Source organism: Anabas testudineus, chromosome 15, assembly GCF_900324465.2.
Source record: "Anabas testudineus chromosome 15, fAnaTes1.2, whole genome shotgun sequence".
NCBI lineage: Eukaryota > Metazoa > Chordata > Actinopteri > Anabantiformes > Anabantidae > Anabas > Anabas testudineus.
Genome location: NC_046624.1, coordinates 17,251,703 through 17,267,135, shown reverse-complemented (window position 1 = coordinate 17,267,135; position 15,433 = coordinate 17,251,703). Strand labels below are relative to the sequence as shown.

The 15,433-nt window shown below is 40.6% G+C and overlaps 1 protein-coding gene across 1 annotated transcript; it reads left to right on the top strand.

Moving 5' to 3' along the window:
• The first annotated feature begins 687 nt into the window (after positions 1–687).
• On the top strand, positions 688–12,181 carry LOC113158631 (actin related protein 2). The gene is made up of 9 exons (XM_026354674.1): positions 688–840; positions 3,021–3,131; positions 4,773–4,988; positions 5,557–5,629; positions 6,221–6,357; positions 6,557–6,706; positions 8,208–8,353; positions 8,882–9,014; positions 10,645–12,181. The coding sequence occupies exons 1-9, from the start codon at positions 793–795 to the stop codon at positions 10,813–10,815; spliced, it is 1,185 nt and encodes a 394-aa protein (XP_026210459.1). The 5' UTR covers positions 688–792; the 3' UTR covers positions 10,816–12,181.
• Positions 12,182–15,433: the final 3,252 nt, after the last annotated feature.

Genomic DNA, 15,433 nt, shown 5'->3' with positions numbered 1-15,433 from the left:
GTTGTAATAATAGGTTAATCCACCTTTAACTGAAATAACCTTAAGCATGTGTTTCCTGTAGCTGTGGATTAGACCTGCACAACATCCAGGAGGAATTTTGGACCAGAGGTTTGATTTTTAATGGGTGTGTCATGAGTGTAGTAATAAATAAAACAGGGGCAAAAGATAAAGTGCTACCTAGACACTTGGTTTTTAACTATAACAGCACAACTGGTGAATGTGGAGCTGATTTTAACCACTTTGTACAGTCATAATAATACATCAGGGTGTGTTAGGTAATTAGATTTTGTATTAAGCATAAATAAGCATCTGCAAATCAAATATAGTGGAGTAGGAAATAGAATATTTCAATGTAACATTGAAATATTGTTGTAAAAGTAACATAAAACATAACATAAGTACATTTTAAAATAATACCATAAAAGGTCACAACATGACAACTAACCAGGTCTTGCAGGGGGCTCTCTCCTCGTCTGTGCCCACGACCCGTTACTTCACGATCCGCCCCTGGACCCGACAAAACAGACTTTTACACGTTGCAAGTGGAAATTCAACTGCATTTTACACACAACCCGAACCAGATCTCACATAATGTTGTTCCTAGTAATGCACCCAGTCCGTGCATTTGCTGTGACCGGAGAAACGAAGCGTTTGAGATGGGTTTTGATTTAAATCTTCTCGTCCCCGGATGAGCACCCTTCCCTTCCTACTCTCGGTCGGGGCTGGCGTGTCTTCCTTCCGGCTCGCCGAAGAAAGTTGAGGGAGGTTCAGCGGCAACTGGGCTTTTACATAATGGACAGCCAGGGAAGGAAAGTGGTGGTCTGTGACAATGGGACCGGGGTAGGTTCACCGATATGCTTTAACGTGCTATTAGTCCGTGACTTGCTTCAAAACGGTGCAGTTTATGTCGAACGATTTGCTGAAACAGGAAGTGGAGCTGTCAGCGTCCAAGCTAACGCTAGCTAGTTAACTGGGTGTGTAGCTAGCTAGCCTGCTAGCCAGCTAATTTTCATTCATCCAGGGTCGACACGGAAGCAGCCCACAGATTAGGGCATAAATGTCAGGATACAAGCTGGATGGAAGACTATGTATATTGTTGCTACAGCAGCAGAAACAACTAAACAAAAGCAGATGAGTAACTGCACAATTGCTGCCGACAGGTAGTAAGCTAAGACAGCTAGCTAGCGTGCTAATGTGCAGCTAGCACTAAACAGCTGTGTGGTTTTTCATGTGAGTCATTTTAAAGAATTTTTTTACCAAAGTGGACGCGGTGTTGGCAGATTAATCATTTCTGTTGTGCATCTGGTATAAGTAGGATCCAGCCGTGTTTTTTTTAAATTTGATGCTCAATGTCAGCTAACGTTAGCAAGGCCATGTCAGGTGAATTGAGGAACCACCTTAATGTGTTCCTGTATTATCAGCGAACATACAGAATAATGTCACATAACTGCGTTTTACTAAGATTTTCATATATTGAAAAGATCACGCCACTGGTGGAAGGTAACGGAAGTAAATTAATTGTACTTGTATTTTAATTTTCACATGCATTGTAGTTAACTTTAGTACATTTCATAGGGAAATACTGTAATTTACTTCCCTACTTACACATTTCTCTGTGGTGAAGACACAAAAACACATAAACTTATTAAATGCATTGCTCCAAGACTAAACCAGTGGTTTCTAACCTTTTTGCCTTTTGATGCTTTAGTTTTTTTTTTTTTTTTAATACAAAAAACAATGGCGATGATAATATATTTAATATTAAACATTGAATAAAGCCACCAAACATGCTGCAGAAAGAGCACATTTTATGCTTTAAGTGCACTTTGCTGAATAGTTTTGCACTTTTATATGTACGTACAGGGCTTTTTTTTTTTAATAGAGTATTTTTACATTCTGGCATTGATATTTTTGGTTCTACCACTGAACTACAATGCTTATGTTTCCCACTCATGCATTTGTACTACTTGTTTTTAGACATTGTTCCTGATAAGATTAGGACTTCTTAGGTTCATAAATATTAAAGAAAGTTGCAGGTGTGCAATTAGAAATGTTACAGACACTATCTCAAAGTGCACTACTCTTAACCTGCCTGGTGGATTTGGCGGATTTTCAAGATGGTGTGGTTTGTAGTCAAAGCAACTATTTGTACACCATCAAGCAAATAACGTACACTTTGCTTATCTGTGCTTATATTTACGAATGACTTGTTACGCACAGGCAGAACTGCCTTTGTTGAAGCATAGGAACTTCCTCTTTAAACCTTCTCAGCATTCAGAGAGGATGTTGGCTCAGCGTGTTACTTACGAATACGTTTTTTAGATATGAGTTTTTCAAGAGCCAAAAAAAGATTGCCCTTTGTCAGATTTGAACTGAGAAACTAAGAGGAAGTGAGAGCATTTGAAACAAAGCCACATATGTCACTAGCACACTTACACAGCACTTAACATGCTTTTTAAAGTTTTACTTTACAGCCCACTTTGTACGTGCCACTGCATGCAAACAATGTCTAAATTTATATGCAAAAAAAGTCTGTATTAGCAATAATTACTTACGTGTGCGTAATGTAAACATGATATTATTTAAATGCGAAATATGAAATCTGGGATTTTATCTGTAGCACAGTGTTGCAGCTTAGATGCTTTTGCTGGGATTCAGTGCTACTTAGAATTCATTAACTCAGTTCGGAGCTCATTTTGTAGATCAGTGCAGTGATTATACAGTAAATGCCTTGTCCTGCGTGGCCTTTATGTCCACAAAGAACCTGATAATTATCTGTGTTGGAAAATATTTACTGAACAAAGTTGTCACAATGTGGAAATAATGATATTTAGTCAAAACAGGTTGATATGAGATTTTGTAATAGTCCTACAAATGGTCTATTTGGAAACCATTAAGGTGCCATATTTGCCACTTGTATGAAAGCTTAGTTTATTTCTATATTGCACTGCTAATCTCATTAGCACATAACGTATTTCCTCATCATTTCCTTTATGCGTTTCTTTTCCCTCTCTTTAAAGTTTGTCAAGTGCGGCTATGCAGGCTCCAACTTCCCAGAGCACATCTTCCCTGCGCTTGTTGGGAGGCCCATCATTCGCTCGACAGCCAAAGTGGGAAACATTGAAATCAAGGTATGAATTGGTCCAAGGGATGATGAATTCTTATATGAAAGGTGAACTCGGGTCAGGAAATGATCAGCTATGAGACAAAAATATAAGCAAGGATGGACTAGTTAGTGATAAAGAGCTTTTAAAACAAGCACAGTTTCATGAAAACAAGCACTTTAGAGAATAAGTACTTCATAATTTACAACACCAATCAGTTCTAAAAGCTGTTAGACAACAGCATCAAGCCTCTAAACTTCTAATTGTATCAGCTAAAATCATTTGACTTCTATCTGTAATCTGGATAGAATTTGTTTTTTAGGCAGCACAGGTCTAAATGTGAGTTTTCCATTAATTTGGCACAAAGCCTCTCTCTATCTTTCTCATTTTTCCAGTTCTTCTGTTTATTCATATTCTTTTATATATCTATCTTCCTCCTCCTCCATGTTTTGTTCCCTACGATGAAGTAGAATGTCCATAAGATGGTAAGTTCAGGTTGGTGTGTGCCTCCTGTTCTTGCCTGCTCCAGACAGTTATGTTTTGATCTCAACTGAATCTCAACTCAACAATTTTGTTTGAAATAATTATGTCCTGTGTCTTTCCTTGGTTTGTTTTCATTCTTTTCTACTCACAACTACTGTAGTTTGCTGATTCTTAGCATTGAGTTTGTGTTCTGTTGTTCAAATGAGTGTCAGAGAGTCAGATAATACATCACCGTACATTAACGCGCTCTCTCCTCCAGGCTGAAAGCATTGCAGAAATGGCTGTGATGAGTCATAGTCCAGCTGTTATCGATGGCGTGTTAAAAGAGATTTTGGACTGGTTCCATTTTCAGAGCCTCTGATCTGCTGGTGCATCCTGACAGCTACGCCCCCCTGAATCAATGCTGCTATTTAAGGACTTAAAGAATCCGTTTTCAGCTAAACAGAACTTAAATTGTCAGCTGGAGTGAGGACACTCTGTGTCAGATGTTAAATTGTCAATGTATGTGTGAATCACGGCTCTAGTTACTAACATTTTATTCAAGTTAATAGCATTCACCTCACTATCTGCAAGTGTTTCACCTTTCACTTAAAAGTGAAGCACTCAAGGATGCATGGCAGACAGCTGAAATTTGGAGACGGAAGCACATCTGTTTTTCTGTTATTCTTTTTACTTTTTTTATTGAGACCACATGGAGGCAATGCCTGTGACTGGTACTTTGTTCATGCCAAAGCACACAGGATGAAACCATAAAATGGCTGCCTTCTGTAGGCTTTTGATGTCTCCAAGTGGAACGTGAGATGCTTGACTGTGTGGCTAACTATGAGCTCTAACCCAGCAGTTGTTTACATTGCCAGGCTGCCTTGCATGCAGATAGTTGAATGGTGCTAAAACAAGTGGTTTACTGTAGTTAGAGGTCAGTGTTTTCAGGTTGTAGATGCATGGTTAATTTTGCCTTGTGCATGCGGGGTAACTGAATTTTAAAGAGAAGAGCTACGTGAATGCATCTGACAGACGGAGTGAAAGATGACGACGACTTTCTTTAATTTTAACTGACAGCAGCCTAAAGGGAAATGTTTGCCCAAACAAATATACGCTCATCTTTACTCTGTGTTATGATCATAACTGAACTTCAAAAATGCAGCTAGATATTTATCCTTGTTGACATTTGACCTCTACCTCCAGGACCTGATGGTGGGGGACGAGGCCAGTGAGCTGCGCTCCATGCTGGAGGTCAACTACCCCATGGAGAACGGCATCGTCAGGAACTGGGATGACATGAAGCACCTGTGGGACTACACCTTCGGCCCAGAGAAGCTCAACATCGACTCCCGCAACTGCAAGATCCTGCTGACCGAACCCCCCATGAACCCCACCAAGAACCGTGAGAAAATCATCGAGGTATGTTGAAATTCTGTTGGAAGGTATTTTTGTAGTTGTGTGAGGGGAAGAGAAAAGGAGAAATTCTATTTGTTTGTCTTCACTCTGCTAACTTCTCAATGTTATATACGAATACTGTTCACTCACATTGACGGTGTCTCATTAACATCTACTGTCAGGTCTTTCTTACTTGTCCACATACTGTAGTTCCTATAAACCACCCCATTATATCCACAATGGTTATAATTTACAGGTTCCTGTTTGATAGCTTGGCTTGCTTCATTTCTGATCGACTCCACTAAACCCAAATCTTCATATCTCCCAAACAGAACAATACATTTTAAAAACAGTCTGATGTTCACATAGTTTCCAGTAATAATATATATAGAGTTCTTTTAAGCCAGCTTCTGTTAACAAAGGGGAACTGTATTTCAGTATTTCACTGGTTAATCATCTGAAATATCATCAGTTATTTAATTATGTGATTCTTCTCTGTCACAGAGACAGTTTTGTGTGTGCTGTTTATTTGCAGATGTACTGTGTAGATTTATTTTATCAACTTACTGATGTTTACTGGCTTCTGCTGCAGGTGATGTTTGAGACCTACCAGTTTGCAGGAGTCTACATTGCTATACAAGCTGTGCTGACACTGTATGCTCAAGGTAAGAAGACACGAGTATAATCATCATCATCATCACCATTTTCGTGTTGACTACTAAAGTTTCCTCATGACCTTGTTTTGAAGGTCACCCACGCTGCTTTTTAACTTTCGTTTTAATTGTGTAAATGTACGTGTGAAGCAGTATTTAACTACCGCACCTTTGTCAAATAGGTTGTGCTAAGATTTGTTTTGAGACTATTTGGATACCATATAGAACATTCTTTGTGCCAGAAAGTCTAGACAGGCATGCGAAGCACCTTAAAATGTTGAAGTGACAGACATGACATCTCTGGTATATTAACCCCAACCTGTGTGTTTCCATAAGCATGATTTGATTTTGCACTAACTGTGCTACAGTTTTGTCTGTGTACTGCTCTACTATGTTGTCTGAATTTTCCCCAACAAATAAGCAGTAATTAGAGGTTAATTATTATGTTAGATGTCTTATTTTTCCAGGGTTTGGGTATTTACCCAGCTAACAATGCTATCAGTCAGGAGCCTGATGCACACACTATAAAAAACCTAGACACAAACACACTTTGCTTGGTACAATTATAGGTTATTAACCGTGTGTGTGTGTGTGTGTTTTTAGGGCTTCTGACTGGTGTGGTGGTAGACTCAGGTGATGGTGTGACACACATCTGTCCAGTGTATGAGGGTTTCAGCCTTCCCCACCTGACGAGACGCCTGGACATCGCAGGCAGGGACATCACCCGCTACCTCATCAAGGTATTTAGTCTGTCGTAACAGGCCTAATAGTGAGGGAGACATTTTAATTGATTTAGAAACATGTTAGTTTTACATGAGATTATAGATTCTAAATTAAATGTCAATACCTCAATGCAAGATCGGCCGCCTAATGGTAGAATAAGGCGTTATAAATAGATAATTTTTTTTTCATTTCCCTGTATGTGTCTCTCCATCCCAGCTGTTGTTGCTGAGGGGTTACGCCTTCAACCACTCTGCAGACTTTGAGACTGTGCGCATGATGAAGGAGAAGCTTTGCTACGTGGGCTACAACATTGAGCAGGAGCAGAAGCTGGCACTGGAAACTACTGTGCTGGTGGAGTCATACACGGTAAACATGGTCACATTTTCAAAATAATATAAAACGGGTAGATGTAGACGTAAGTGAGCCACACATGAGTTTGTCCCTCAGTGTGTGGTTTCTTCAAGTGTTCATTAGACATAGTACCTTTTTAACAAGAGGCTAACACAAAATGAGTTGCTGCCCTCGCCTGGTCAGTGTGTACATTAAGCAAAACATAATCATCGTTTAAATGTATATTTAAAAGAGAAAATATTTATTATTTCTGCATTTTTAACAAACTCCAACATGACGTGTGGTCTTCCTACCACACGTCATGTCACCCCAGTCAAGTTCCCATGTTTTCTGCTGTCCCCTCATAAAGTAACAGTGAAATTTGTATATTTCTGGAACCTTGTTACAAATAGAAGAATTAACTAAATCAATGACGTCAAGAAAAGCAGTCAGAATGCAGTAAGTCTGAATGGGAAATGATGGGAATCCACTTTTTCTTAGGACAAATTAAGCAGATTCTTTTTTGGGCCATGTTTACTTAGAATAGCAACACATTTCCAGCCCACAGGCAATTCTTGGTTTTCTTTGTAAATGTAAAAATGACTTTCTCTGTTAAATTACTTGTATTTATGCACACAAGGTTCACATTTCTACGTAAAATAGCGTAATTATTGAAAGAATGTCTCCCGGAGGATTTATTATTCAGAAGTGGCAGTATTTTGAAGTAATCAAAACTAATGGTGTAACTAAATCTGTTTCTGCGCTGAGCTAAGAGGACTGCCACATGCGTGTTGTTTGCTCTGTTGGCTGCTTCAGGACAGGGCAGTGCTGCTGACTAACTGTTTTCTCTGGGACTCAAACATATGGGGGTGCACTGCTTCTTCACCAGGCTTGCTTTTCTTTCCAAGGCCTTTTCCCTGCAGAGGGAACCACAGAATCTAAATGCAGGTCCTAAAGTCTGTGTTACTTTACGCCTTACCGAGCACATGTTGTGTCTCAGAGCTCACTGTGACCATGTGTGTTTGGGTTAGTGTTGGCCAGATTGTGTGTGTGCGTGTGTGTAGGCGTGTGAACATGTATGTGTATAGTTTTGTGTGCATGAGCATGCCGAAACAAGGAGGGCAATGTGACTGTGGCCGAAAGGCCCTGAACTGCACGTTACATCATTTCCTGTGCAGCCACTTTGCGGCGGTGGCTGGGCTCCACTTCCTCCCACCGCCCTCGGCTGAATGAAGCCTTTTTATAGTCACACACACAATCATTCTACTCAGTTTGGGGCCTGCACTGTCTATGCTTTAACTTCTCTTGGAGGATTTTGTTTTAAACGGCAGTAAATACACAACCTTTCCTTTTTAAAATAGCTTTTAAGAAGTTAGGAGTTAGTTTCATATATTGCACAAAACCACTGAACAGTATCGTTCTTGATTGATGTACACCCTTTAGCACTCTGTTGAGTCATACATTAAATCCTACCTCTTCAGTGGTGTCATACTTTTTTTCCTTCTCTTTTCATCTCTTCTCTCCCACACATCTCCAGCTGCCAGATGGTCGTGTGATCAAGGTAGGAGGGGAGCGGTTTGAGGCCCCCGAGGCTCTGTTCCAGCCCCACCTCATCAATGTGGAGGGTGTCGGAGTGGCTGAGCTCCTCTTCAACACTATCCAGGCGGCCGACATAGATACCAGGTGAGGCCAATAAAACAGGCAGATACATCAGTGTATACTTTACAGAGAGTGACTTGGATTTTCCACTCACACACACATTGATACACAACATTATCAAGTCACAGTGCATACACACACAAAGATGTGCAAAATGGTGGCGTCAGCCAAACAGAACTCCAACTAAAGCTGTAGAGGGGCTTTAGGCGTCACACAAAATATTTCTTGCTTGCTCATTTCTTGAGTTATGTGTGGAAAGTGTGAAGATTAATCTAGTTCATGTATATAAATGGGGAAAGCAAAGAAAATGTATGCTTGGAAACCCAATATGTCACTTTTAATCCGCTGCTGTTGGAGTTAAATGATCACATCAAGTAACTGAGAGTCTGCAGTGTGTTAAGTAAATATTCAGTGTTTTTAGACTTAAAATGGGAAAACAAACGCTCACAGGGAAAGAAAATAGCAACAATATGCATATGGTTTTTAAAATGATTCAATTCTGCCTGCATGTTGCTTCCTATTCTGACCCTCCTTGTGCCTTCCCGTCATCAGGCCTGAATTCTACAAACACATCGTGTTATCAGGAGGATCCACCATGTACCCAGGTCTGCCGTCTCGACTAGAGAGGGAGCTCAAACAACTGTACCTGGAGCGTGTGCTCAAGGGAGATGTGGACAAGCTTTCGGTGAGCAACCAATCCTGAACACCTCTTTTATGTTTCTGCTTTTTATCATGTGAGAGCCGTATGGATGGGATGTTGGAGTCTACTGAACTCACAGTCAGTCCGATGAGCTTTGGTCTGATGGTTTTACTGCGCCAGGCTTCCCAGTTGGTGTGAATTCATATTTCCAGTTGATTCTCAGGGTTTGTTTAAGTGGCGTGGGTGGGATTTCCCACATGTGAGGGAGTAAAGTACCAGAAGAATACAACAGTACCAGCGTATTTGAGTCAGTTTGGTGAATAAACATTGTCTCCCCACACACTCAGAGTTTACAGTAAAATAAAATAAACATGCTATGTGCAGTTACTATGTGAACCACGATAACTTGACTTCTTATCCTGGTGCACATCCTACCACCAGGTGGTGGCAGAGGCTAACACACATTCATGTCACTTAATGAGTGCACTGTAACCACAACATGTGTGGTGTTCACTTCCCAATGATAAATGTTTGTTTCGGAGAAAATATGTCCACATTTCATGTGTGCATCAGTGTCCCAAACACAAAAGCCTCCAGATGACTCATAAGCTTAATAGCAAGTCATTATTTTACTTTACTTTTTACAAGTGTGCACCATGTGGAACTGAACAGCATCTTGTTTTTATATTACACTTCTCTGCTGTTTCATATACTTCATCTGATCTTGCAGCCTGCACCTTTATCTGTTTGTTTGTTGCTTGCAGCTTTGTTTAGACTGCTGGCCGCGTCTTTCGCCCTATTTGGTGAAAATATGAGTGTTTGGACATAGTGAGCATACAGGCAGAGCACAGAAGTGGATTAGGCTGCGAGAGCGGTTTGAAGTGACGTTTCGATGCTATTCATCTTAAAAATTTGGAAACTACGTGACCTCAATTGAAAGCGACCACAGCTGTCATGAAGCCACTTCGAGCTCATTTTAAGTACAGTATGATTCAAAAGCACCATTAATCACTATTTTGATATCAACTGTAGATGGAACAGGTGTTGCTTGTAGTGACAACCCCACCGAGACTTATCCCCTGACCCTGCAGCCTGCTGCAGCTCATGGTTCCGCTTTTACCGTTGTCAGTGTTTGTTTGGTTCAAGTTCACTGCTCTCATCGCTGTCATTTCCATGTGCAGCTGCCTCTCTTACACTTCCCTCTGGTGTTGGTGGAGACACAAACAGAGCAAAAATAAAAAGAGCTAATGTTGGACTTGATATTGTTCAATGTCCGTTAACCAAGCAACAACTAAAAATAGGACTAACACTGTTTCCTGTCTGCTTAATCTTTATATTATGCTGCTTGCTAATGTGCATGATCTCAACGTAGGTGATATAATGATGTCTGTTGCTTCCTAATGTTGACGCAGCACGTTCACTATTATTTATTCTAAATCAGCAGTGTTGTTTCCAAGCGGCTCTGGGAACTCAAAGTATGGCAGGTGTTGAGCTATTTCACATTTTTATTTGTGCATTTTTTCTCCTTTTGGTTCAGCTCTAATGCAAATATGCACGTTGTCCAAACTGAAACAGTTTTGTTTTGTTCGAGAGTTAGCGCAGCAGTGTGAACACACAGATGGGACCAGGATTTGGCTTTGTCACACTTACGACTCTGTGTCCTGTTGTGTTGTAGAAATTTAAGATCCGGATCGAGGATCCTCCCAGGAGAAAGCACATGGTGTTCCTGGGCGGAGCCGTGTTGGCCGACATCATGAAGGACAAGGACAACTTCTGGCTGACCCGGGAGGAGTACCAGGAGAAAGGAGTCCGCGTGCTGGAAAAACTCGGAGTCACCGTCAGATAAAGCACTGAACGGACAGACCACGCATACACACACACACATACAAATACACACACGACACGCACACATTTCCCCCCTCGCCCACATTGCAGAGTATATATCTATTTATCCTTCTTCTTCCTCTGTCTTTTGGCTCTTGATCCTCCTCAAACACCAGAGGGAATCGAGCCATCACCTCCCTGCTCTCCTCCTCTCTCCTCTCTGCTTCTCTTCTCTCCTGGTTTGGGTTGGCTTACACTTTTCCTCACTGAAACTTCTTTACTTTAACTACGAGTAGAAGGGTTGATGTTGCCCTGCAGGTGTATTTTGAAGTGCGATTTTTTTTTTTTTGTTTGTATTTGTTGTTGAGTGCTGGTGGAGAAGGGTTAAAACCATTGTGTGAAATGTAAACCCACCAGTTGTTGCTGCGAGTGTTTCAGAGTTTAATTCCCTCTCGTGATTAAACCTCCAGAGGGAATGAATCGATGCAAATTTTCTAAGCCGCTCGTAAGCGTCAGTAATATCACAATCAGGTCCACCACAAACAGCCACGGCCCGCTTTCAGCATCTGTTCCAGGTGAGCGAGAATTGATCACATTTTTATGTCTGTTTTTATAAATGATATCATGACTTTCTTTTGTGGGACAGGGACTTAACTTTTTGTTTTGCTTTTTGTTCACTTTCTATCTTCTTAAATTTGATTTTCTTACGTTGGTGTGCACTGCTACCATTGTAAATGGAGTGTATTGTGGAAACCGAAGTCCCTCTGTGTGTTTACTTTTATTTTATTATTATTATTTTATAATTTGATCTATAAAAGGACAAATCCACAAATTAAAGCCCCTGACGCTGGTTGTGTGACGGTACTTTGGGGATCGTGGGTGGTGAGAAGTGTTATTATTCGATCCTCATCAAACAGCCTCCCGCTGCCTCCTCTCTGGGTGTAAATCTTGAGCTGAATGTATGGGTGTGAGCAGTTGTAGCAATATTACAGGCTGTGATGACGCTATAGCACCTCATCTGTCGTGTTCCTTCAGATCCACCAAAGCGTGGAGGCAGTGGCAGGTTGTTGAGATCTATTTGAATCGGGGCGCAGAGCACCACAAAAAAAAACAAAAAAAAAACGGGAAACTAAAACGGTATTTTATCGCAGTTCAAATGCTGATGAGACCATAACGATTAATGGAGGCACTTCTATTTTGATTATGGTAAATGTGTATATGTTTTTCCACTTTCCATGAACGTCTATCCAGTGCCAAGTGCAGTTATTGTTGACTGGATCTCTTCTGTTTTAATGTCTCTAATTTCTTTTTGTCACTTTTTTTTCCTTTGATGTTCATAGCATAACTGCCTAACGCTGATTTAAATAAAGAAAAGTGATTTATACGGATTATTGCGTCATAGTTTCTTTTTTTGTTGTTGTTGTTTTCATACCTTTGACTTTCACAGTTGAGCTGCAGTTTACAATTAGCTTCAGGATTAATTTTGTGATTGATTTATTGTTTAGTCTATGAAAAGAGCAGAAATGCCTGTCACTACCAACACGGCGTTCTCAGATGTCATGTTTTGTCCTACCAACACTCCAAACCCCAAACATGTTGAGTTGACGCTGATTTAAACCAGAAAAAAGCTGTAAATTTTCACATTTTTTGAGCTGGAACTGGTGAATATTTGACATTTTTGCTTGAAAAATGACTGAAATTGTTGAGTGATGATTGAAATAGTTGCCATTTATTCATTTGAGCTCTGCTGTAATTTAAATGTTTAGAACACAATAGTTTCCAATCCCTTTGAAAAGTCTGGGAAAAAATCCTGTGTACATGCTGCACGGCTGCAGTTTGTTCGCTTCTTATTCGGACACAGCTACTGACCCCAATCTGACACGAGTCAAACAAAACCTGCACAAAACGACTCGGGTTTACTTGCAAACTTCTTCCTACACTTTCAACAGCGCCACATGGTCTTCATCAGAGGGTCGGGTGTTTGTGGATTTAAAGTTTAAATACTGAAAGTCATGGTCATCTGTTCTACTCTGGTCTTTTTGCTAAAGCTGTGATTACATGTGTGTGAGCAGAGGAGAGGATGGAGGCTCGTCCATGGAGGAGGAGGAGGAGGAGGAGAGCGCTGCACACAGCCCAGAAGGAGGAAGAGGAAGTGGAACAGTGGCAGAGGACTGGCGCCACCAGAGGAAGAGGCTCTCTTTCCGTGCCTGAAATAAAGCTCTCACCCAGACTCTTCCGACCTTGTTCCATTTTAATCCCTCGACTCTTGCCACTTCCCTCTTAACCCTGAACTGTTCCCTCTGATGCACCGTTTGAAGTTTCCTCCCCACCAGAGCACAAACAGAGGCATCACTGGCTGTCAGCAGCTGTGGGAAGTAACTAAGGACGTTTTAATGCAGCTTTGAGGAACTGATAGTGTGGTTTAGGCTTTCAACATCGTTTCTGCTGCATTTCAGAAAGAAATATTCTACTTGGTCCTGTTACATTAGTCTACTGCAATTATTTATATGGCTGTTGTAGCTGAGGGCGACTGCAGATTTAGATAATGCATTCAACATGAGATTAAACAGATACATATTCAGTTAGAGATACAGTGGAAAAACGGCTTTAATCAGCTCAGTGATGGCAAATCTTACTTAGACACAACTTTAGTCACTAATGAACTCGCCTAGTGTTGACGACAGGGATGGATAATAAGGCAAAGGGCCCTGAATCCTCTAATTGTGGCGTCATTTTGTAATGTTTTGGTGTTCTCTTATGTTTGTGGTTATTTTTCAACAGTTTATTACTTTCAACTATTTAGAGTTTTAGGGGATATTCTTAATCTGTAGTGGAGCGTGAAATTTAAATCTCTTATCAGGTGAACAACCTCTCTCCGTCTGCATTTCATTTTTATATTATGGATATATTACTATGTAACATGCTAACATATGAGCGATTAACTCATCAGTTCTTCATTTTCAAGACCGATTTTAATTTTTGCCTTTGCACAAATCCTGAAACATTTTACTCGGGGTGGAAAATGTTTTAGGATGTCCTCAGCATGCTGCTATGAGTTACCTCAGGTGCAGGGTTTAAACTCAACACAGTCCTTCACAATGGACTGAACTGATTATCTGATTCCTTGTCAAACTTTACTGTTGCAACATCTGTGCTCAGTGTGGGCTAATCAAGCAATTCAGGCCTGAGAAAGACCCACAGCTAGCCGAAATGTTGCACAAGTAACACAGATGTGGAGCTAAATCTCAGTCATACAGAGGAAAATGGAATTAATAAAATAAAAATTGTGCCTATCGTTGGACAAGAGACCACAGCACTGGTGCAGGACGAGCCACCCATTCCTGCAAACTGCACTGGGAAGTGAGTGCCGGTGCTCTGTGCACCCAGAGAGGGGCCACGCTGACCCCATTACACGAGCAGATATCTTAAATGTTTGCACATGTGGACTGTGATGCTGTTTGCAGCCGTTGAGCTGCTTAGCAGGCCCCCAAAAGCCCTCAGGGACCTTCGTTTTCTTCTCTTTTCTCTCTCTCTCCCTCCCCCTCTCCGCTCTCGTGCTCCATCATTATCGCCCACATGCTTTTCCAGAGACATCCTGAGTGAAACAGCTCGACGTCCTCGATGGCTATCACATGTTCCTGTTGAGGAGGGAGGCAGGCAGGGAAAGACATCTTGAAAAGAACGAAACCGGGTGCACTTTTCTTCTTTGTGCTTTGCTTCATTGAACACTATGGAAGTTATTAAAGCAGAATGAGGAAATTCTGGATGTCACCTCAAAACGTTACAGAACTATCTGTTGAAAGTTTTTTCAAAAGTAAAGACCTAATTACAGGTTTCCCTCCAAAATGTCAATTAACTGTACTTTAGCCACATAATAACGGTAAATGTTGCAGGAATCCAGGCGCTCATGGTCCCCAGAGGATCATTTCTACAGGTGACCCTTGACATTAGATTTGAGATTTCTTATGAAATTTCATCGATAAGCTGCTAATTATCCTCTCAAGTCGTCTCAAATGTTCACCTTTTTATTTTCGTGTTAGTTTGATCATGTGTGTTGCTCCTTTCATAAGGTTAAATTTAATTTCAAGCTATAAATGACGACACATCCAGAAGAAAAGCTGCGTTTTGTTAAAGCACAGGCCTTTTCATTTCAATATTTACGTGGAAGCATCTTAAATCTGAGAGTACAATTAAACAGCAGACTCGCATGTGGTTTCACTGTTTTCTCTCATTTTTATTGGAGGCGGAAGGTACGACACACATTTCACTTTAATTTTCCTCACAAACTTGGCCACAATTCAGTATCTACAAAGTTCTTCCTGTTCCTTCTTGAAAGCAAGAGCTACATCCATCGTACATGTTAGAAAGTTATTTAAAAAAAAAATAGAAATAAAAATGTACAACATACACTTGATATATATTTATATATATATATATAATGTGTGTATATATATATATAATATAATTTTTGCTCTATTTTTACAGAGGTAAAAATACTAAGCGTAAAAAATGGGTCTAATACAATACAGGGAGTCATTTCTTTAATTTTTCAATTTAAATACACAAGCAGATAAAGAGGATGCATTCAGGCACTTGTAAATGGCTCTGACGTGAGGACACACTCAAACACCAGATGAGAC